This window comes from Rhipicephalus sanguineus, chromosome 7 (assembly GCF_013339695.2).
Source record: "Rhipicephalus sanguineus isolate Rsan-2018 chromosome 7, BIME_Rsan_1.4, whole genome shotgun sequence".
In the NCBI taxonomy this organism is placed as follows: domain Eukaryota; kingdom Metazoa; phylum Arthropoda; class Arachnida; order Ixodida; family Ixodidae; genus Rhipicephalus; species Rhipicephalus sanguineus.
The window spans coordinates 4658550-4682167 of record NC_051182.1 but is presented as its reverse complement, the minus strand read 5'-3'; the positions used below and the strand labels follow the sequence as shown (position 1 = coordinate 4682167).

Sequence of the window (23618 nt, the reverse complement as noted above, 5' to 3'; positions counted from 1 at the left end):
GAGGGATGTAGGTGTCTTCGTTGACAAGTTTAGCGGAAGATTGGTGGTCGACGGAGGGTGGGTCATCGAGTGAGCAGAATTCGACTTCAGCACGAGCACAATCGATCACGGTGTTGTGAGGCGACAGAAAGTCCCATCCTAAGATAATCGCATGGGAGCACGATTAAAGTACGATGAGCTCTATCGTGTACAGAACGTCCTGAATGGTCACACGCGCTGTACAGACTGCGGCCGGTTGAATGGCCTGAGCACTGGCTGTACGAAGCGACAATCCGGAGAGAGGCGTCGTTACTTTACGAAGTGACCGGCAAAATCCAGCATCGATAACAGAGACAGCAGCACCGGTATCTATAAGAGCGACTGCAGCGACATCTTCGACGAACATATCAATAACATTAGCGGGTGACGAATGAGGACTTACGCAAACCGAAACTTGCTCAGTTCTTGCCTCAGGAACTGCGTCGTCTAGTTTCCCTCTTCGTTAGGTGCGGACCGTCGACGCATAGGGGAAAGCGAGCGGCGGCGCGGAGATGGCGAGCGAATATGTTCCAACCTAGGGCGGCGATCAGACTGGTAGCGAGCTGGCGCTGGAGCAGAGGGAGCGTAATGTGCGTTTGAGTCTGGCGGGCAGTACGGCTCTCGAGGGCTGTCATCGTTGCCTAGCACCCGGCGGCGGCAACACCTGGCGACGTGTCCGGGGTATCGACACGCGAAGCATATCGGTCGATTGTCGAGCGTGCGCCACGGGTTGGCTGTGGCATTGCTGGCCCAGCGGACCGGAGGTGGAGGATAGCTCGCAGGATGCTGGAAAGGAGGTACGGGTCCTTCGCGAGAGGGCATGGCAGCGACCGCAGCGTAAGTGGAGCAGCCACAAGACTGCTTGCGGGCAGCTGGTAGCGCTTCAGCGACCTCTCCTTGAATGACGCCGCGGAGGGACGATGGCAGAGTTGTGGTAGCTTCCTCTGTGAAGGGCACCAGGGAGAGCTGTCGGACGACTTCTTCGCGGACGAAGGCTTTAATTTCGGCTATCAGCGACGCTTGGTCGTGGCCGTTGGTCAGGCTGGACAGTGATGCCAGGACGTGTGCGGGTGGTCGCCTCGTCAGAGCTCTCTGCTTCCGCAATTCATCATAGCTCTGGCACAAGCTGATAACGTCATTAACTGTGGTCGGGTTCATCGCCAGGAGCATTTGGAAAGCGTCATCATCAATTCCTTTCATGATGTGCTCAATTTTCTCACTTTCCGTCATGGCAGCGTCCACGCGTCTGCACAGGTCGACAACGTCTTCTATATAACTGGTGAACGTTTCACCCGTGTCTTGTGCGCGTGCGCGCAAACGCTGCTCGGCTCGCAGTTTTCGGACGGCGGGTCGATCGAATAATGCCGTGATGGACGTCTTAAACTGCGGCCACGTTTGGACATCTCGCTCGTGGTTCCTGAACCAAAGACTGGCAACACCCGCGATGTAGAACGATACGCGCGTTAACTTGTCCGCGTCGGTCCATTTGTTTAGAGCGCTCACCCGTTCGTAAGTCGAGAGCCAATCTTCAACGTCGTTGTCGTCTGTTCCGCTGAAGATTTGAGGCTCACGCTGCGGAACACTGCCAGGGCAGGTGGCAGGTGGTGATAGAAGCGTCTGCTAGTTGGCGTCCGGCATAGCAGAAGGCAGCCTCCGAGAACGAACATCCAGTATGGTAGAGGAAAGGTTACCCAGCACGGCTTCACGAAATATAAAGGAGATTTATTGGGCGTCAAGTTTATCGTTGGTCGCGTAATGCACCGAGCACAGTCCGCTAGCGCGAGGCTCTGCTGCACCCTCGATGCTGTTGCTTCTGCGCCGGAGTACTTCGTCTTCGTTACAATAAGACGGTTTCAAGATTGCGATAGCAGGAGCACGTGGTGTACCCCAAGAAACTTCCGGTCACCTCATTTATTATTTTGCAACACCGAAGCGTAATGCGTTTTTTTAAGATTTTCCAGAGTAAGGGAATACTCTCTTTCCAGTTTCACATAAAAGAAAGGCGCTTATAGTTAAAGACTAACTCTTTTAGTGTTGTGTGTAGCTTAGAATAATATTTAATTCAAATATTTTGCTAGACACAGGGAGAAAAGTGTTGAAACTCTACGGGCTACTCGCCAAGGCTTTTGTTCCCCGCCAATCCTGCTAGCCTACGCCAGCGCAGGAAACCGGAAGCGGTCCAGGGCCTGTGTTAGTAAACAGTGAAACCCTCTATGTTGTAGGGTCTTGCGGCTGCATCTAGCCCTGAACCCTTCAGAGATGAGGCCAAGACCCAAAGAGATACATCTGTACTGCATCGAGCCTCCGCCGCAACTGCCCGCTGCCAGCGGCTGCCGCGTGACACGAGCGCACATGCGATCGTCGTCTTCTTCTACGCGCTCACAGCCGCCGAGCGCCCCCATACTGCCCCCTCCCCTCAGGAAAAAGTGAACGAGAACTACGCGGGCAACTTCACAAGGGTAGCCCGCGCAAGTGTTCTGGCTATCCTTGGCCACGGCGGACCGCACGTGGCACACACGACCACATGCCGGCGCAGTCCATCAGCAACTCCTTGTGGGACACCGGCTGTTGGACGCCGTAACCACTGATTAGCGCAGGGGTACCGCAGCGCTGCCGCTGTTGCATGTCACCGTTGTCATAGTGGACGTCTCGCCGAGTCAGCTTTTGTCGTTGTAGCCGTCCGGACCATTCCCGTACGGGTGGCGGCCACTCCTGCAGGTAGTAGTCGAACGCTGGCGACTTCGGCAGCCATGGGGTCGCGACAACCACATAGAAGGCATGATTGCCAGTGCCTCCGGCGCTCACTCCTCTGTCCTCGCTGATGTTGGTACCTGATCGCTTTCAGTACTCTCTCTCGACGCGGCTGTGGTCCTCAAGGACAGCCACCTTGCACGCCAGGTCAGACACCCTGATGCAGTTGCTCGCGTTGACCGTAGCTTCCTCCAACTGCTCCGCCTTTGCTGTCACCCTCTCCACGGATTCATGCAGCTGCGTCCCCTCTTCTGCCAGTTTGAATTGGTTGACCGCTTGCTGCTGCCTTGCCTCAAGTCCCGCCTTCAGTCGCCCGTTCTTCATCTCGGCCACGACCCGCACCTCTTCGAGCTTCGCAAGCTCTTCCTTCGTGGTCTTTTGTTCAGTCTCGTTCTCCTTGAGGGTGTGCGACACAACACAGAGCTGCTTCTCCAGTTCGGAGACTTTTGCCAACATAGTATTCTGGCCGGCCTCGAGCCCTTGGATCCGCTCCTGGTTCCCCTTGCACTCGGCTTCCTTCTTGTTGAGTTCCGCAGTTAGTGCCTGCGCTCGACTGAATTCTCGGTCGCAGTCCTCCTGGGCCTGGGAGAGCTGCGCACGGGGGTCAGCCGCCTGCATCCGCAGCTCGTCAAGCCGATAGTCCTGGAGTGCACGCTGTCGCTGGAGCTCTTCTTCGTGGCTGCGCCGCACGTTTGCCAGTTCAGTGTCCCTCTCCAGCAACTGCTCCTCGAACTTGGCACGCTGCTGCTGCTGCTGATTCTTGAGGCGCTGCTGAGCATCTGCAAACAGGCTCTCCATGCGACTGCACTCCAGTGAGTCGGCGGCCACCCTTCGGTTCAGGTTGAAGACCTGAGCTTCAAGGGTGTTGACTTTGTCACACCAGGATGTCTTTACCTCGAAGAAATGTTGCTCTGGCTCGTCCAGATTCTTTGCGACCTGTTTCTCCAGAGTACGGACCTTGTCCTGTAGGTCAGAAATGTGGTAATTCTTCTCGTCAATCATGGTGGTTGCATTAGATTTGTAGACTTCGTGCGCGTGCTTGAGACCATCATGTTCATCAGTAAAGCATCCCAAGTCACGCTCCAGCTGGGTGATTCGGGTAGCCTGCTGCAATGTATTCCGCTTGAGACGATCCACTTTAGGTTCCAGGGCAGCGTTGTCCCTCTCAAGGTCACGAGGCCGGATCACCTCGGTGACGGGCTCCGATACGTCTGGCGTTAATCTCGTGTCCCTGTTTTCCGGTGTCTTCTGTTTCCTCTTATGCCTCGTCTTCTTTCTTTTGTTGCGATAGCAATTATATGGACAGTCTCGGCTGACTTTTATGTATGTATTTTATGTATTATATGGACAGTCTCGGCTGACTTTTTAGTATGTATATATACATCAATATCCCAAAGAAAAATAAATCAGAAAAATGCTTCCGACACTCTTAGAAGAAAGAGAGTGCCCCGACGCCCTTTGTGAGAGTTTTGGCTTGTCCCGCTGGGCACTCCCTTTTCCTTGGTGAAACAACTCCCTCTACACAGGGAGTGATTCAACGCCTCCTCATGGAGTACAGTACTCCGTCTGCGATAGAGTGAAAGCACTCCTCCGAGGGAGTAAAGCTATCACGTTGAAACAGCTTTGAAATAAAATTAATCGAGCACAGAAAATGGCACATTCATACGCGCGCACATTCACGCAACCAAAAACGTAGAGCGCTCGCAACCAAAACGCATACATTTAGAGGATTTTAGTCTGTCCGGCACACCGGTATACGCAAAATGCTTTGCGTGTACCAGAATACCGGGTGTGAACTGCGCATACGCACGCCCGGTAAACATGGCCGCGCCGCCGAAAGCGATTGCCGCCCACCTCGAATCTATCAAGTGGCCGTCGCGCGCTCTGTCGCTCGTTATCTCTGAACTGATGCTTTTATTTGCTTTAGGTTCACGTCCTTAAGCTTCGACAGCAAGGTATTCGTGTCGATTCGGCACCGTTTTCGAGAGCCATACTCAAATAATCAACGATGTAGGCTTACCGAGTGACAATCCCGGAATCTCGAAGGTCATACATTATGTGTCGGTTAGTTGTTTTTATCCTCCATAGCTGGCGCAACTTGACGTGGCGGCAGCTACGGCACACAAACCGGCTGCGAAAAAGAAAAAAAATTTGCACTTAAACAGCGTTTCGCGGAATGACTTCTGTAATATTTATCTAAATATTACAGAAGTCATTCCGCGAAACGCTGTTTTCTCTAGGGGTAATTAGAAAATGGACATCAATGTAAACACGCACATATGACAACACGTACAAACCGCACACGACACAGGAATCGATCTCATGACCACAAGCACAGCAAGCAGACACACTAACCACTACACCACAGAGCCACCGCATGTCTTCTTGACTTTTCACGGCCTTATATATTTACAAAGTGGTTTGAGGGCGGAGCTTGCTACTTCTTTTTTTGCATCACCGGCGTGTGTTTGCGCGTGGATTAGGTTAGTAAATAGTTAGCGCGGCGCCATGAACTCACGAAGGCCACCGTTAGCACCTTCAGCTCTGACTTCTGTTCGTCGTTTGTCGTGCCGCAAGAGAAATGGTGAACGTGTGTTTTTTGTGTGTTCACCATACGTCGTGGATGTCTCGCTCGCCCAAAAATTTGCTCATACCGGCGTGACAAGTACCTTTAGGTAGCGAAACTCACGTACGTGTATTCTACGAGCGTGTGCTGTTGAAGCAGTTTTGGTTATTTTTGCCGCGAGCTGCAAGTGTCTGCAGTGCGTTCTCAGCTGTTCGAAGACCATCATATGTCGCATATTTTTGTTACATACGTCGATGTCAGAGTTCCAAGGGCATTTTAGCGTGCACCTATACAAGCATATGCATTTATTGCGCGTGTAGGTGCTGTTGCGAGCTACACGCAGGGTCAGCGGCACCTCTGAGCAGTTAAACGAATATTTGCATGATGAGCACTTACGCGCGCTGAAGCACGACATACAGTGCTTCTGCATTAGTCATAGTCAGTATTTAATTGCTTTTATACTCGGAGACTAGCTACCCTTTCCTAAATAACCTTCACTCTTCCGTATCACGCCGCCGTCAAAATGTATGTCGAAGGCGTCCACCAAGGTTAAGCACGATGTCCATTAATTCGCGAGTGACATGTCTCCCTTAAAATAGAAAAGATAATACTGTTGCGCTTCTGTATTGCGAACGTCCGCGTGTAGTTGGCACTACTCCTGAAGAGATTGTGCAGTACCTATTAAAAAAAATGGCATTATTGTATGCCTCAGTGAAACAGCTGTTCTTCAGAAAATAAGGTTTCATTTTAATTGGTAGGATATTTTTGTCACGGCAGGACACAACTTTACTTTTTCGTGATTCAGGATTACACATAGCACGAACATGAGTGCAGCAGATAAATAAAAACTGAAAAAAGTGGGTGCCATATATGTGCACTCCTACTACCTCGTGTACCTGTAGTTGATGTCCAAATCTACTATACAAATTATGCGACCATTTATAAATGATCAGCCCATCTATGTTCGATCAAAGTTGATCTGTTTCCGTTTACTGCCTGTCGCTTATTTGCGCGATGTTTTGCATGAACCATCGGTTAAACCCATCTGGTAGAACGCAAGCATTATCTGTAGCATACAATGGTTCTCAAGGGGGGGGGGGGGGTCAGGGAAGCTATTTCTGGGGGTCCGCGAAACGCATCTTCGAAAAACAAAAAACAAAATACGCCTTTTTTGAAGAAACAATATGTCCAATAACAGCGGCCCCCTGTTCGTTTTTTTTTTGTTTCACCGCATAACGGTTATGCATTGCGGCGGAGCTGACTTATACCTTCCAGGAGATGGCTGTAACCTTCCAGGAGATGGCTGTAAAGTTTTTAGTGCAATTTTCTACCACCTGTAATTTTCCAGGCTTGCAATTTGAAGATAAAGCGTAGCGAGAAACAGCTGAAATGTGGCGGCAGATCGCACAACTTAGTGACAAGCTGTCGAGATTGAATTGGCGTGGCACTTTAGTTTGACAATTCTTTGCCACGGAGAAACGCAAGGCACCTATTTCACGCTGCATGTTGTGCTAATTTATAAGCTCTCACCCCCCCCCCCCCCTTTACCTCTCACTGCAAGGGGTCCCTCATCACTTCCACCAGTCCACAAGGGGTCTCCAAAACATCCATGGCTGAGAACCACGACCTATATGTCAAAACCTGAACAATTTCTTTTACATGTAAAGGACTTTTTTGTTTGAATGCATTACAAATTCTTAAAACTTCAAATGATACAATAAATGCTGGTTGTAGTACTTTATTGGAATCGAAACAATAAGATCCACAATGTCAATGTAAATTATACATTTTCATCTACCACAGAACCTATGCTCATTATTGAACAGATGAAACAACATACACAATGCAACTTGAGCACTAAGTCACAGCAGTAAAATATTATGAAAGTATAGTTCAAAAATTCATCACAAAGCACGACACATATAGTTCGCAATGCCAGTATGCAAGTACAATCCAAAGAGACGGCATGCACAGCAGTGGCGTAGCCAGGGGGGCACCCTCCCCCTCGAAATTTTTTTTTTTTGCTATGGCATACAGAGCCCAAAATGACAGTTGACCACATCTGCCTGCCCGGCTCCCACTTCAAATCAAGGAGACGCCCCCCCCCCCTCCCTCCCGAAAAAAATTTCTGCCTATGCCCCTGATGCACAGAGAACTTGGTGTCTGCTTACACATGAAGGCAACTCGATAAGTAATAAAGGCTTGCAACACTTAGGCATGTTGGTGTGCCATTTTTCTGATATATTGCATTAGTTTGCCCTCAGGCATGAAAACATGTTACACATGATTGTGCAGTTCAATTTTTCGTATAAAGACCTGTGGTGTCGACCATAGATCCACCTGCCAAGGTTTGTAAACACAGTCGCCTTTATTCACATATTTTTAAGAAATAATGTAAATTTATAAAGTTAAGCTTGGGAACATGGCATTATTTCGCAACCCTATTCACCGTATTATTATGCATAGCAAGTATGCCAATGGTTACAATATTTAAATGCCAGCTAGTGCCATCCAATTCGACTGGAAAATTGGTTCTTCGTCACCTGCAACAGCTCAATTTATGGCTCGTGCAGAAGTACCACATTGAAAATGAATCCGAATACCGTGACAGGAAAGTTACCTCGGAGTTGGGCAATAACGTGCTTTGAATTAAAAATTGCCCATCAATACTGGTGGTGGCTTGGCACATTAGAGCCAAGGACTGGACATGCCATGAGGTTGAATAAAAATTGAACAGGGAATAAATAATGCCTGTAAAACAGTCAAGAGCCATGCTTAGTAAATTAAATGAGTTAACATTCAGCATCTTTTCAAGCCATGTAAAATTTTCAAATGCACACTGTTATTGGAAAGTTTGGACTCAGCACCGTGCATAACACAGTGCAGCAGTCCAAGTGCTGACAATCCTAAATACTGAGAGATGTACAAGATCATCAGTATAGTATACTGTAAGGCACAGGAGTGTTCACGGAAGAGACCGTCTTGTAGACATACAGGTAGGCCAGAACTGTTGCTGCTTTGCCAAAAGTGTTCAGTCTTCCTGAAAAAGATATCAAGCAAAGAAGTCCATTACGCTTTCTGCATCCATACAAAATACCCACTTGACTTCTCTTACTGCAGACTTTTTCGAAAGAAACACAAAAATACAAAATTAAGAAGCTGCCAAGTATTTTCTTGCGAGGTATTCAATGAGTGTGCAGGACACTTCCATTCTTGTAATATCTAGAAAGACGCAGCATTATAATAAAGAAAGACGAGGCTCATTTGCTTGTCCATGTTTTGCTGCCATGTTTTTATACACATAGCAAAAGAACAAGGTACAATAGCTAGTGTGCAGTGTTGCTTGTTATTTCGTGGAGGCAACTCCTATTACAAAAATAATTCATTTATCTTCAAAACTTAGTGCAAGTCCTCCCAAATGAATTATTTAAAATCCTGGGCTAGACGGGACAAAATATAGCTATATAGTACTTATGAGGCATGCCACAGTGGACAGCCTCGATTTTTCAATTTACATTTAAATATCAAACTCTGTTTATGCCAAAGCAGCATCTAGATGTCTTTCTTACAGCACTTCGGACTAAACCAGCGGTGCACATAGCACCTGCCTGTAAGCACTGCACCATCCTGCTTCTGCCAACTATGAAATGCGTGCACACTGAAAATTTTCTATGCTGCTTACTGCTTGCTATTACTTTAAATCTCCCCTAGCCAACACAAATTAGACAGCCAATATAACTATCAAGTGGAAATGAATGTAAAAAATTTCCTAACAGTGATAACTTAAATCACAAGGCGCATGCAGCCCATCCTATGTTAGTCCTGTTGTGACTCACAACAGGACTAACATTTGTGTCGCAAATTTGTGAACGGTTTTGCAACTACCGAACACAAAAATAAAGTTAAACACCATAATAACAATGCGCTGGTGAGCTTCAATGTATATCGATGTACATGCCACTTCATTGTTAAGGTAACGCATCACAATACTGACCGTTTGAAGCAAAACGGGAATGCGAGCTAGTTGGCGGGTAAGAGGCGAGGTTCAAGTTTAGGTATATATTTTCTGCTGAAGCAATAAAGCTTTCAGTTGTGAGTAAGTGCTCGTGCTGTGCACTTTCTTGTCCTTGTCTTCTTAGCACTGCCGTTATATAAGTACTGACCATTATGCCAGGAACACTATGAATCCCTCACAATACAGTCAATATCATGCTACAGGTGTCTATTATCGAGGCACTCCACTGTAAATTCAATATAGTGTTATGGCGTGACAGAGTGCAGGTGCAGATTCTGTATACTGTATCGGATGACTGAGATAAGAGCTACCATGAAATTGGACTCAAAATAGTGATACAATGTTTCCAATGTATCAATGACTTGCTTCATTAAACACAGGTATGCATTGCACAATTCAGAAATGGATTCTATTTGATCACTCTCTCGTAACGAGATTGCTGCTACCAACCCAGGTTCTGTGAAGCATCCAGATGAGCTTCGAGAGTTCTTATCAAGCTGCTGGTGTACACAGCTGCATAGCGTTGCATGTGCCATCTTGAGCACCATCTGCAAAGAAAAAAAGAAATGCACAGATTTTTTGCAGTGACTCACTATTTCATGCTGCACTAAACAGCTGTAAAGCACACCATTACCCAATTCAGATAACCGACATAAATTCAGTTAGACGTCCATGCATGAAAAAATCTTTTAACTCTAAATTTATTATCGTAATGCACTCGAACACCAAGAACTACTTCAGTACATGATACAAAACTGGCAGTGTAGAGAAAGCGTTTTTTTTTTTATCTCAGGGAAAACAGATTCCAGAGCTGTTTCATTGCTGCTCCCGTTTGATGTTAGCATTGAAAGTGCTGCTGTGTTTCTTATGCAAAAGTGAGCTTAGAGACAGACTTTACGAGGCATCATACTCTTCTTTCTTGTTTTGTTCTTTTTCTGTAAAGTTTCTTTTGTATTATCCTTTATTCCTCGTACCCTCTTCCTTTGCACAGCATGGGCAGCCAGTTTAACAACTGGCTAACCTGCCTGTCTTCCCATCCATTTCTTTCCTTCCTTCATTTTAAGTCTTGCAGCATTTACACATATACACATCAAGTTCAGTAGTGTAGTGTTGCCAACTGCACAAACATTCATAACCTACAGCCAACCTACAACCAACATAACCTACAACTACAGCCAACCACAAATTTCACTGCCTGTGCGAGACTAGAAAGCAAATACTTGCGGTCTCAAGTTCATTTCGTCAAAAACACAGCATTTGAGTTTCTGATAAATTAAGTTGTTTACCGTGTATCATTCTAATGAAGGAGCTCCAAGCAAAGCAGGATAAAGCACGGAGAAGGTGCACAACAGCACATCCTTTGAGAATTTGCGATAGAGTCATCTGGTGACCTGCGTGCCATTGTCTACTGCTTCTGGTGCTGCACTAAACACAATATTTACATTCATCAAGAAGCATGAAGGCAGGAAGCTTACATATGACTTACAGAAGTAAACCATAAGAAATGACGAAAGGTGTTCTGTTCTTGCTGAACATAGTTTTTTTTTAACTGTGACAATGTTTAATGGCTGCTTAGCCTTGCTTCAAAGCTTCATAATAGTCTTATGAGAGTCACATGTTTTTAATGATTGTCCCTCTGCCATCAGTATTGCATTGAGCTGACTTGCACTGATGTGACTGAATAAGCCTGGCACACCTCTCACATCTTCAACTCGATGAGAATATTCACATCAAATCCAGGAGAGTTCAAGATGTCACTAATTATGTCACAAAATTGTCACTAATTAAGTGACAATGTCGTAAAATGCACGTGATTTACCATAAACGCTGTCACTTAGCAGACAACTTTCACATAATATGGCCATAATCATATCTCTGCAGCATAATTTATTCGCTCCAGTCCAACCTAATGACGTAATTACCCTATGGTATGCTGTTTTTTTTTTCTTAGAGACGAACAAAGTGCGCAATGCAAAATTGTTATCGAAAAGTATTCCCACTTACTAATATTAGGGAGTTTTGGAATAGCGTACGCCAAGCCCGTAGCCACAGGGGAAGGGGGGAGGGAAATTCTGATGGAGGGGGGTGTTTTACCGAAAATGAATTATGAAAATAGGCGTTTTTCTAAAAAAGTGAAAGGCGCAACGAAGGGCTCCGGAAGTTTCGCCCATCTGTTTTTCTTTAACGTGCACTGACATCGCAGTGTACACAGGCGTTTAGCGTTTCGCCTCCACCGAAATGCTACCGCCGCTGCCGAGATTGAATTTCGGGTCGGCCGCCGAGCACCGCAACCATCGTACAACCGAGGCTGACAACTACAGCTGATTCAAATGAAAACAAAAGTTGCCCTTAATGCACACATGACGGAATGATAACCGCGGCCTCTCGCTTGTTTATATTGTTACGGGGAAAAGGCGTCTGAGAAATATGTTTACTATCGATAAAACAGGCAGGCATACAAGATGGAACCCAGTCTGCACGAGAGCTCAGACATCGTCTTCTTCCCTATCGAGTTTCGAGTTATCTGTGGCACCACGTAGCATCACCCCCGGCGGCGAAGGCACCGTCTCGGTGCTCGGTTGGTCCGAGTGGTATCGCTTCAGCCGAGAGACGTGGACAACGTCAGAACACGAGCGCGCGCTGGTGCTGTGAAGCGGTTCAATTTCATAGGTGACGTCGGTAACTTGGCGCACGACACGGTACGGACCCGAGTATGGCGAAGTCAGCTTTTCGCACAGGCCAACTCGCCGTGATGGCGTGCTGAGAAGGACCGTGTCACCACGCTGGAAGTTGACATCGCGGTGGCGGGCATTGTAGAGCAGTCGTTGGCGGTCTTGCGAATCACTAAGACGCAGGCGAGCAATTTCACGTGCCTGTAGAGCTCTAGAGATAACATCGCGGGCGTAGTCCGATGTGTGGGTAACGGTAGGAAGGAGCGTGTCAAAAGGTAGCGTGGGTTCTCGTCCATACATGAGAAAAAAAGGCGAGAAACCTGCAGTATCATGTCGGGACGTATTATAGGCAAATGTCACAAATGGCAGGACCGCGTCCCAGTCACGATGGTCGGGGGAAACGTACATGGCGAGCATTTCTGTGATAGTTCGATTTAGCCGTTCTGTGAGCCCGTTGGTTTGAGGGTGATAGGCTGTTGTGAACTTGTGTCTTGTAGCGCAAGAATGCAATATGTCTTGTATAACCTGGGATAGGAAGTAGCGACCCCGATCGGTAAGTAGTTGTCGAGGGGCGCCGTGATGTAGTATGACGTCTTCTAGGAGAAAGTCGGCGACGTCGGTTGCACAACTGGTAGGAAGGGCCCGCGTGATGGCATACCGAGTGGTGTAGTCCGTGGCGACTGCTATCCACTTGTTCCCACTGACCGATAAAGGGAAAGGTCCAAGTAGGTCAAGACCTACCCTATAAAATGGTTCCGATGGTATCTGAATGGGCTGAAGGCGTCCCGCTGGAAGGGTTGTTGGCTTTTTGCGGTGCTGACAGGATTTACAAGAAGCGACGTAACGGTGGACGGATCGGTACATACCAGGCCAAAAGAAGCGACGTCGAACACGGTCATAAGTTCGTGAGACCCCCAAGTGACCAGCCATTGGGATGTCATGTAACTGCGCGAGGACAGTCTGACGCATATGTTGGGGTATGACCAGTAGCAGCTCAGGTCCGTCAGGATGCATGCTGTAGCGATATAATACGCCGTCTCGGAGCAGGAACATACGGAGAGACGGAGGAGTTGTGGGACCAGTCAGCCGAAGGATGATATCTCTCAAGTGAGGATCACGACGTTGCTCATCTCCGATGTTGCCGAAGGCGGACAGTGCCAACACGCAAGTAGACTCGCCGCTCTCAGAAACGTCCGGTGGGTCGACTGGATGACGCGACAAGCAGTCGGCATCTTCATGGTGGCGGCCCGATTTGTAAACGACTGTGTACGAATATTCTTGTAGCCGTAGAGCCCACCGGCCGAGACGTCCACTAGGATCTTTTAAGGACGACAGCCAGCATAAGGCGTGATGGTCAGTTACAACTGTGAATGGCCGTCCATACAAATATGGCCGAAATTTACCCACTGCCCAGACGAGCGCAAGGCATTCGCGTTCAGTGATTGAGTAATTTCGTTCCGCTGGCGATAAGAGGCGGCTAGCGTATGCGATGACGCGCTCGCAGCCATGCTGTCTTTGTGCCAAAACTGCTCCGATTCCATGGCCACTTGCGTCGGTGCGCACTTCGGTTGGAGCGGACATATCAAAGTGGCCGAGAATCGGTGGCGTCGTAAGTCTGGTGGTCAGTTCAGCGAATGCTCTGGCTTGTTCAGGTCCCCACACAAAAGTCACATCTTTCTTCAGTAGTTCCGTGAGTGGGCGCGCGACGTGAGCGAAATTCTGCACAAATCTGCGAAAGTAGGAGCAGAGGCCCAGAAAGCTCCGAACGTCGTTCGCGGAGGTCGGCAGAGGGAAATTTTTGACTGCGCGGATTTTCTCAGGGTCGGGACGAACACCAGAAGAATCAACAAGGTGACCGAGGACAGTGAGTTGGCGGCGGCCGAAGTGACATTTCGACGAGTTTAACTGAAGCCCTGCCTTGCGGAAAACAGAAAGAATGGTCGAGAGACGCTCGAGGTGGGTTTCGAAAGTCGGTGAGAAGACAATGACGTCATCAAGGTAACACAAGCAGATTGACCATTTAAAACCGTGAAGGAGAGCGTCCATCATTCGTTCGAATGTAGCTGGGGCATTGCATAACCCGAACGGCATTACTTTAAACTGATAGAGTCCGTCGGGAGTTATGAACGCTGTCTTTTCACGGTCCATGTCATCAACTGCTATCTGCCAGTAGCCGGAACGGAGGTCGATGGAAGAAAAATAATTTGCTCCACTAAGGCAGTCAAGGGCGTCATCTATCCGTGGCAGGGGATACACGTCTTTTTTCGTTACCTTGTTAAGATTCCGGTAGTCGACACAGAAACGCCAGCTGTTATCTTTCTTTTTGACGAGGACGACAGGCGAAGCCCAGGGGCTTGAAGAAGGCTCAATGATGTTCCGAGCAAGCATCTTGTCGACTTCTTGCTGGATCACGTGGCGTTCGGTGGAGGATATCCGATAGGGCCGCCGATGTACCGGATTTGCATCGCCGGTGTTAATCCGATGCTTTACGACGGTCGTTTGGCCTAGTGGTCGGTCGTGGAGATCAAAGATGTCTTGATACGACGCAAGAAGGCCACGAAGCGCGTGCACATGCTCGGCAGGGAGATCAGATGCGATCATTTTCGTTATGCCATCTCGTGTAGGGCCCAACTCAAGACTGGCAGGTGACGGTGTATCCTCTGTTAAGGCGGAAATTTGGTAGTCGCCGGCCGGGGCAAGTGTTGCAAGGCATATTCCTCGGGGCAGTACTTGCGAGCAAAGTCCAAAGTTCACAATAGGGAGACGTGCCACGTTGTCCTTCATAGTGATAATCGTGTGCGGGAACGTTGCATTGAACGAAGAGAGGACGGTAGCGTTAGGTGACACGACATAATCTCCGTCGGCCACAGGCGGATCGGAAGAGACGTCCATATACGTCACAGCTCGACAGAATAGGCGAATGTACTCGACGGAGCATAGCCTTGGCGGCGCAGGAGCAGGAGGGTCAACGGCGTGTGGTAGAGCGAGTTGAACAACACCAGCAGAACAGTCAATTAGGGCGGAATGCTCCGACAGAAAATCTAATCCCAGAATGATGTCATGTGGGCAGTGGTCCAGGACGTAAAACAGAACAGAAGTATGACATCCAGCCACAGTGACGCGGGCGGCACACATCCCAGTGACAGCTGACGTTGCTCCATCGGCTACTCGGACCACAGTGATAGGAGCAGGCGTAAGCACTTTCTTTAGCCGAGCACGAAGACTAGAGTTCATTACTGATATGTGAGCGCCAGTGTCAATGAGTGCTATTGCAGGTGTGCCGTCTACATTTACGTTGATCAAGTTCTTGTGTCCGGGTAGCGTGCGCAGAGGAATTTCGGGTCGGGTCGTCAAGGCAGGCTCACCTCTAGGAGCTGCGCCCGTTAGTTTTCCGAGGACTGGTGGAGGTAGGAGGGAGAGGGAGAGCGGCGACGGTTAGGTGAGCGGGGCAGGCGTCCGGATGGCGACGGCGAGCGGTTTGGTCGAGCGGGCATGGGTAGCGAAGCATTGTCGTGGTCAACGTGTATTGGCATGCGGGAACCATTAGGTGGGCGCCGGGTGTTGGCGTAGTGCGGCCATGGCTGCCAATTCCAGGAATTACGGCAATGACGTGAAATGTGGCCGACTCGTCCGCAGCAGAAGCAGATAGGTCTGTCATCGGAGGTTCGCCATTCAGCCGAGTTCCGGTAACGTGGACGGTTGTACGGACCGCCGGACATATCAGGTACACTAGGTAATTGGTCGGGTCTGTTAATTGGGCAGAGCGTCTGTAGTCCGGCGTTGGCCAGTTCCTGGCGCACAACGGTCTGTATTAAAGAAATCGTTGCACGAGAATCGTCAGTGGCACGGGCATGATCAACAATAGGAGATGCTGCCTCGATTTCACGGCGGACGATGCGCACAATATTGTCGGAAGTAGCAGCGGCTGAAGGGAGACGGGCGTCTTCGCAGGTAGATGTGGCAGCCGTGTTGGGAAGACGCGAAAATTGGGGAGTAATACGACGACTTTTCGCTTCTTCAAAGCGTCGGCATTCGTTAATGACGTCGTCCACTGTCGAAGAGTTGCGGAACACGAGGAGAGTGAAGGCATCATCCGCGATTCCTTTGAGGATGTGCGCGACCTTTTCGGATTCCGGCATTTTGTCGTCAACAGTGTGGCAGAGGGCGAGCACATCCTGAATGTATGTCACGTATGACTCGGTGCAGGACTGCAGTCGGCACGCGAGTTCTTTCTGCGCTGAACGACGACGTCCAATGGGCTTGCCAAAGAGGTCGATGAGTTTGTGTTTGCAAATATCCCAACTCGTGATTTCTTCCTCGTGGTTGGAAAACCAGACTTTGGCCGTGCCCTCAGGATAAAATAGAATATTGGCCAACATGAGCGTCGGGTCCCAGTTGTATAGTGCGCTCACCCGTTCGTATAGCTGAAGCCATTTTTCGACATCCTTGTCGTCGTTGCCGGAAAACGTGCCTGGGTCATGTGGCGTCGTCAGAACGACGGTGCGGTTCGTGACGGCTGGATGCGACGCTGTCGGACGCTGCGCGGTTGGACGAGGCACGCTTGAGGAAGGTACCGACGAATCCTCGTTCTCGTCGTGATCAGCCATCGTAGAGGCAGCCAAGGAACGTCCGCTGCGTAGAATCGTCGTGGATGTTGATTCTGGGAGGACCCGCACTCTCCACCAAAATGTTACGGGGAAAAGGCGTCTGAGAAATGTGTTTACTATCGATAAAACAGGCAGGCATACAAGATGGAACCCAGTCTGCACGAGAGCTCAGACATCGTCTTCTTCCCTATCGAGTTTCGAGTTATCTGTGGCGCCACGTAGCAATATTTTCTGAAAGCACGCTGCCGCATTCACGCTTTATGGCAAGCAAACAAATTGTATAGCACAAATTGTCTTCATTGAGGCGTACCCGCTCTTCGATAGAGTGGCCGTGCAAAGCGTGTGCCTTCACAAAAGCTTTTTAAACGCGCATCAGGCATCACACGTATGTGCGTGTAATGCTTTTCCATTCTGCTTTTTATTGTACTTTCCACGCGGCACACTGTGCAGCAGTACACACGTGAGCGCCGCGAAACTTAGAACACAGAAGGACCACTTACCGTTCGCATTTCCGACTGTGCCCAACCAGGTGCTGGCCGAACACGCATACACGGAGGTGCAAGCACGCTTGAGTCTCCAGACCATCATGAAACCAACACGAACATGCTCACAGTACGGTATGTTGCACTGCCGTCGCTAAATGCCGTTCACGTCCAGCGTTGAGATCACAGTCGCGCACACACAAGACACGGGCACGCACAGCCGACACAGCTGAGCAATTCGGAAACTTCGACGACTGGGCAACGGGAGAAAATGGCGAAGGCAGCGACGGGCGACGGCGAGACTTCGACTTTAGCACGCACGCTTCTCCTCTTCTGGTGTGCGTGTGTCTGTTTTGTTTTTATTTTGTCTTTCCTCGCTCGCGCATGCGTCGGAAGGTTGCGTTATCGTGTTTCTCGGCGGCTCATGTAACAGCCCTCCCGTTTAGCGGCCGCTTGAAAGAAGTCGCGTTTATATATATATCTGTTATTTTGACGCGATAGCGTCAAAGAGCTCGTCTCGCAGGAATTCCGGTGTCGGCGGCGTCGGCGTCATTGGTTCTGAGCGAAAGAGCAGCGTTGGTTGGTCGTGAGCGAAAATTCGAGGTAGATGCAAAGAGAGAGAGAGAGAGAGAGGGCGTTTGCACTTTGGCTTTCCTTGCGGCACTGTGTATACGTCTCCATCGAGAAGCGAAGGCAAGCTATAGCGATTGAGAAGGCGATAGTGTGTGTGTGCATGTGTGTGTGTGTGGGTACATGCGTGTGTACGAATATCTCTCTCGCGTTTTAAAAGCGAAACGTAAGAGCCCCCCCCCCCTTTTTTTTTCTTTTTTTTTCTCATGCTCTCTGTCCACAGAATTTTATTGCGTACGCTGCGGCGTGCCGCCTCTAGACAGTTTATAACTAGGACCTGACTCAGAGTGTGCGTACGTGTGAGTATAATCGCGTACATTTATGATCGCAGATTCTTTGTGCATGTCAGCGGTTTTCGTCGCGATAAGTTGACGAGGAATGTATCGCCGTCACTTCATCGATTGAGCTACTGCCAAAGATATTAGACTGCACGAACTTTTCTTTACAGCTCCTTATATTTGGAGAGTTGCAAGGCTAAAACAAGCTCTGAGAGAGAGAGCTAGAGAACAACTTTATTGGTTCGATCCGGCAAAACAGGGGAGGGGATAGGGATGGAGACTCTTGCGTGCTCTGAAACAAGCTCTTATATGGCAAGAGAGTAAAACAACCTTTTACTCTCTCGTGGGATGCGGGAGTGAGACAGGCACTTTACTCTCTTTCGCCAGGAGGAGTGAAAGGCCTTTTCACTCCTCCTGGCCAAAAGAGAGTAAAGCGCCTCCCTGAGAGAGAGTATAATGAGATCTGTGGGAGTAACACAGCTCTATAACTCTCACTGCAGGAGTTTCAGTTTTTAGAGTGGAAGCGCGTAATCGAACCAGCGACCTCTGAGTGCGCAGCGCGGTGCGCTAAGCACTACGCCACAAAGCGTACATCCCTCTGGCAGCTAACGGCGAGCGTTATATACACACCCTTTACCGTTTGCAGTCCTCCGAGACGGAGGCGCTTATAAGCGTCTCTTCATTACCAGCGAGATGGCGCTAGGAGCGCGCGGGCGCACTTAAAGGCGTCGGCCAGCTCTCTCGCTTCTTCTTATATTTGCACAGCGAGAACCTTGCCCTTCCGCTGTCTGCTCGCGCGGGCGCTCGAACAAACTACCGCAGTGTTCATGATTCTCAGCAGATCGAGCTACGTGGTAGCTCTCACCGCGCGTCGCGTGCGTGTAGCTAAAAGCGTTTCAGATGTCGTGCACGTAACGTACGTGTACTTTTCACGTTTGCGTATGAGAAGTCCCTACGTACGTGAAATTAAAACTGTCTAGTAGCTGCCGGGCAGTGATGGACGCACGGTAGTCGCAGCGCGTCCATCACGGGCCGCTTTTCTTGCTATCGCATTCATTGCTTCGCCCTTGCGGCGAAACTGTGACTTTTAAAGACGATAGTCTTTCTTGGGGAACTTAAACGCAGAAATTTTGGTCTGTCTGTCTTTCTGTCTGTCTTTCTGTTTGTCGGCACGTCCCTCGATTCAGCCACTCGGCCAAAGTTGAACCACTTGCCCAAGGGCCAGCCGTCTTGAACTGGTACGGCTGTTCATACTTGTGAACGTTGTCGATCAAAAAGTAAATATCATGCATATCTGAGGTGCAACATCACTAGGTAAGTATTAGGTGGCGTGTTCCTTTAATAGAAAATGCATACATACGTAACTTTAAGGACCCTAGTTTCTTAAGCTGCGCTGAAAATGCATAAGAATGGAAGCTTGAGCGAGTTGGTATGCGTTCATCTTTGTTGAAACAGCGCTCACTAGACGACGACGAAGAAGGCACAGGACAGGCAGCGCCTGTCCTGAGCGTTGTTTCAACAAAGCTGAAAATGCGACTGCGCTGAAATTTGCCTTCCTCCGTGCCCTTCGCACGAGCTCATTGTTGTGTTTCGGTTTCGGTTCTGTTGCACTGTACGAATGCCATGGGTTGGTGCTGAAAAACTTTAGTTTTGAGAAGGCCAAGAAGGTGAAAAAAAAATATTTAAAAAATGAAAAAGCAGCGTTGTGGGCGGCCTTCAGGCTGCCGGTTGTGGGCGCCGCTCTGGCGTTCCTGTTTTACCCAGGCGACGTGTAAATAAAAGAGTGTGTGGAGAGTACTCGTTGAGTGCGGACGTTTCTCTGCTTCAGCGCTTCACGCCAAACTGCGTTTTCGGGCTGGCTGGCGTCCCCGCCGGTCGCGTTGGTCACCGCCGGTCTTCGCCTGCTGCTGCGCCGGGACTACCAGCACGCAACACAGCACTCATGTTTCCCGACGTATTGCCAGATGGCGTCCATATCTCACACAGCGCCTCTTCTATCGTCTTTACACGACATTTGCAACCAAGCACGCAGATACGCGGCCAATTTTTCTTTACGGCCGCCGCATGGTCGTCATCCCGGGACTTTCCGGCCTTTGCTTCAAGGTCATCGCAGTCACCGGCCGTGTCCCCAGAAATCGCGTCGTCCAACGCGGTGTTTGCCTCACCGCTCCTGGACGCTGCACCCTCGGTGGCGGACTATGCGTCGCCACGGCGTCGCTGGTCGTCCCGCGGTGCCGGCCCGCCGCACGAGCCTCGACGCCGACCTCGTCAGCGCACGCATCGTCGCCGCCTTCGTCGTCAGCCCCAGGTGCCACCTCGCTGCACGAGCGCACCACAGCCTCCATAGCCTGCGCGGGCAGCGGGACGCCGAGGTAAGCACGGAGGTGCTCGAGGGCGATGATGGCCCGCCGCTGCTCGTCGGAGGTCATTCTCCCGGAAAGGCAGAGGCGCATGAGGGTCTCGACCGGCTGAAGTAAGAGGTCGAGGTCGTAGACTCCGTAGGCGGCCATGTCCAGGAACGCCCGCTTCAGCGCCCATAGCTCCTCGAAGGCGATATCGCCGTGCAGGGGGCCGAAATCAGGGGCTGGTGGGATCCGGCGTACGTCGATCGGGCAGAACATGTCGGGGCGGGGTCCTACCCGTTGGGCGCCAGATATAGGGTTTTGCGGCTGCATCTAGCCCTGAACCCTTCAGAGATGAGGCAAAGACCCAAAGAGATACATCTTTACTGCATCGAGCCTCGGCCGCAACTGCCCGCTGCCAGCGGCTGCCGCGTGACACGAGCGCACATGCGATCGTCGTTTTCTACGCGCTCACAGCTGCCGAGCGCCCCCATAATATATATCTGGAGGGAGAGAGAGAGAGAAATGTGGAAGAGCACGTTGGGCCCCCGCCCCCTCCAGTAAAATAAAAACCCTCCGCCTATGCTCAACAAGACACTGTTGACAAGCTAACGCTTCCAAGGGACATCGCTAGACATGGAGAAGAAAAAGAAAAGGACCGATGTGTGACAGATTGTGTTAACTTGGTGACAAAATCTTCAGTGCTTGCTAAGACTGGACCAAACGTCGGTAGGACGGTCAAATATTTCTATGACCACAACCTGCGAGTTGTACAAGCTAACAAACAAGGTATGTTGGTTGTTTTGCCGAATGACATGTATAATGAGAATGCTTCATTGGCGATAAGGAAGAGCTTCAGTCGGTCCGAGGTTAACTTCGAACGCGTTAAGAAAAGAGCGGTGGAACTGTTGAAACAATGCAATCAAGGAAAGCTTGCGTCTGAAGTTAAGAACGTAAAAGGAATGAAGCTAAAAGTGTTTTTCACAGCAAAAACGCATAAAGAGGGTATACCGTTTCGGCCAATAGTTTCGGAGAAAGGATCTTGGCAAATCATCGTAGCGGGATATTTACAGAGAATGTTAAACTCGTTGGCCATACAGGATCCTTACCTGTTGGTCAACTCGGAAGGACTTGTGGAATTTCTGGCGAAAGAAAGTGTTAATGGGGCCTGGGGTTTTAGTATTGACGTCCAAGATTTATATTATTCGTTGCCTCATGGTCCGCCCATGAACTGCGTCTATGATTGTATAACCACAAATATAATGACGCTTTTCGGAACACTCGCGGAATGACGGTAGAATCCTTTTTACAACTTCCAGAATATCATCTTGATAACACTCGCGTCGGTTTTTGTGAAGACACGTACATTCAAACTAACGGTATCTGCATAGGGTTAACGGTTGCTCCCGTCTTAAGTAACATCTTTCTGGGCAGTGTTGACAGGGAAGTAGAAAGAAATTTGGATGGTGCAGTCAGCAAGGTGTTCCGATATGCCGATGATTATTTAATTTTGGCTTCGAATGTAGAAGACGATGTTTTCAGAAAGAGAATTGTAGACATGTTTACTTCTAAGGGGAAAAGGCCTTGATGCTTGATGCATACCACCTTGATACCATACTTGAGGCTTTCAGGTGGTATGCGAGGGATTATTGGTCAGCTGCCTGCTCGTATAAGTCCACGTGCTACGTGACGCCAACAGGCGGAAAAAAGAGTGTTCCACACTCGCCGTCATGGCTACTGGCGGCGCTGACTGAAGCTCCCGCGTTTAAATACACATATATGCCCCATAAGGTGGACGGGGGGATGGCCGCCGCGGTAGCTCAGTTGGTAGAGCATCGTACGCGTTATTCGAAGGTCGCAGGTTCGGTCCCTGCCAGCGGCAAGCTATCTTTTCGTCCACTTTTCTTTCTTCAAATTTACATCACATTTACTACTAATAACGTCCCCTATACTTTCCTTGGCATTATTGTCTGCTAGTGCTCATTATTTAGTATATAACAAAGAAAAACGAGCACTTAAAATTACCACTTCTTTCCGACGGTCTTTACGAATTTAAGGTGCTTCTATTCGGCTTATGCTCAGCGCCAGCCATTTTTCAGCGTCTAATGAACACCGTGCTGTCAGGCCTGAAGTGGCAAACATGCTTGGTCTACCTAGACGACGTTATTGTATTTTCAGCAATATTCGAGGAATACCTAAGCAGGTTATGCGCAGTTCTCCAAGCTATACGCTCGGCTGACCTGACGATAAAGCCGGAAAAATGCCACTTCGGTTTCAGTGAACTCAGCTTCCTAGGCCACATCGTCAGTCACGAGGGTGTTCGTCCTGACCCGGACAAAATAGACGCTGTGGCAAAGTTTCCTACACCACATGACAAAAACGCAGACAGGCGCTTCTTAGGGCTGTGCGCCTATTACAGCCGATTCATCGCGGACTTTTCATCTATTGCAGCGCCATTGACACGACTCACACGAGAGGACGTTCTCTTCCTTTGGGCCGAAAAGGAGCAAATGGCATTTAACGAACTGAAGAGAAAAGGACAAGCCGCCATCCCCATGGAGAAGCCCCCCGTTGACCTCTTCTTTATTCGAACATACTGATGCTATCTTAATGATGATGGCGCCTCTCCTCGTCTTCTACACAATTTGCAACATCCTCCGCGCCCCCAAGTGATGCCTGGCGATGAACACTAACACACACGGGTTCTAAGTAGACACTGTTTGTTCGTCGGTATTTGTATCCAGTCCAAGTCAATCCAGGTGGGTGATGTCCGGGTTTTCTCCTGCACCTGGTCTTCCAGCGGTGCTTCCAACGCTTGTTCCATAGCCGTGCTTTTGAATGCGTCGACTTTGGTGAACTTGTGCTCTCGATGAGCAGTTTTCGTTGGCATGAACGTCCATAATGCAGACACTTCCACGAGGTTCTCGTGTAGCCATTTCTGGAAAATTTTCCTGATTGCTTTGTCTTGGCTGCGTTTGCCTTGGAAGCATCAGTCTTTTTCCTCTGCTTGGATCTGAACTGTCTCATTCGTGGCCTTGACGCTGTCTCGGTATTCTGCATATCAGCCGAAATAAGCTGTATCACCCGCATTGGCTTCGACCTTGCCGTCTGCAGCTTTCTCAAAGAGCCGCAGCTATGATGAGTACAAGGGGCTTGCTTTTGTGTCGTCATGGTCTTCTTTCCGTTTCCTTTTGCTGTATCAACTGGCCTTGATCTGCTTCCGCTAGGCACTTGTACGCACGGCGTCGATGACTTAA

General features: G+C 49.4%; 1 protein-coding gene across 1 annotated transcript; it reads right to left on the bottom strand.

The window, feature by feature from the left end:
* Positions 1 to 2859: 2859 nt before the first annotated feature.
* On the bottom strand, positions 2860 to 20364 carry LOC119400558 (dynactin subunit 1-like). The gene is made up of 2 exons (XM_037667619.1): positions 20180 to 20364; positions 2860 to 4045 (listed from the first exon to the last, which is right to left on the bottom strand). Exons 1-2 carry the CDS (start codon positions 20362 to 20364, stop codon positions 2860 to 2862), a joined length of 1371 nt encoding a protein of 456 aa, XP_037523547.1.
* Between the last annotated feature and the right edge of the window lie 3254 nt (positions 20365 to 23618).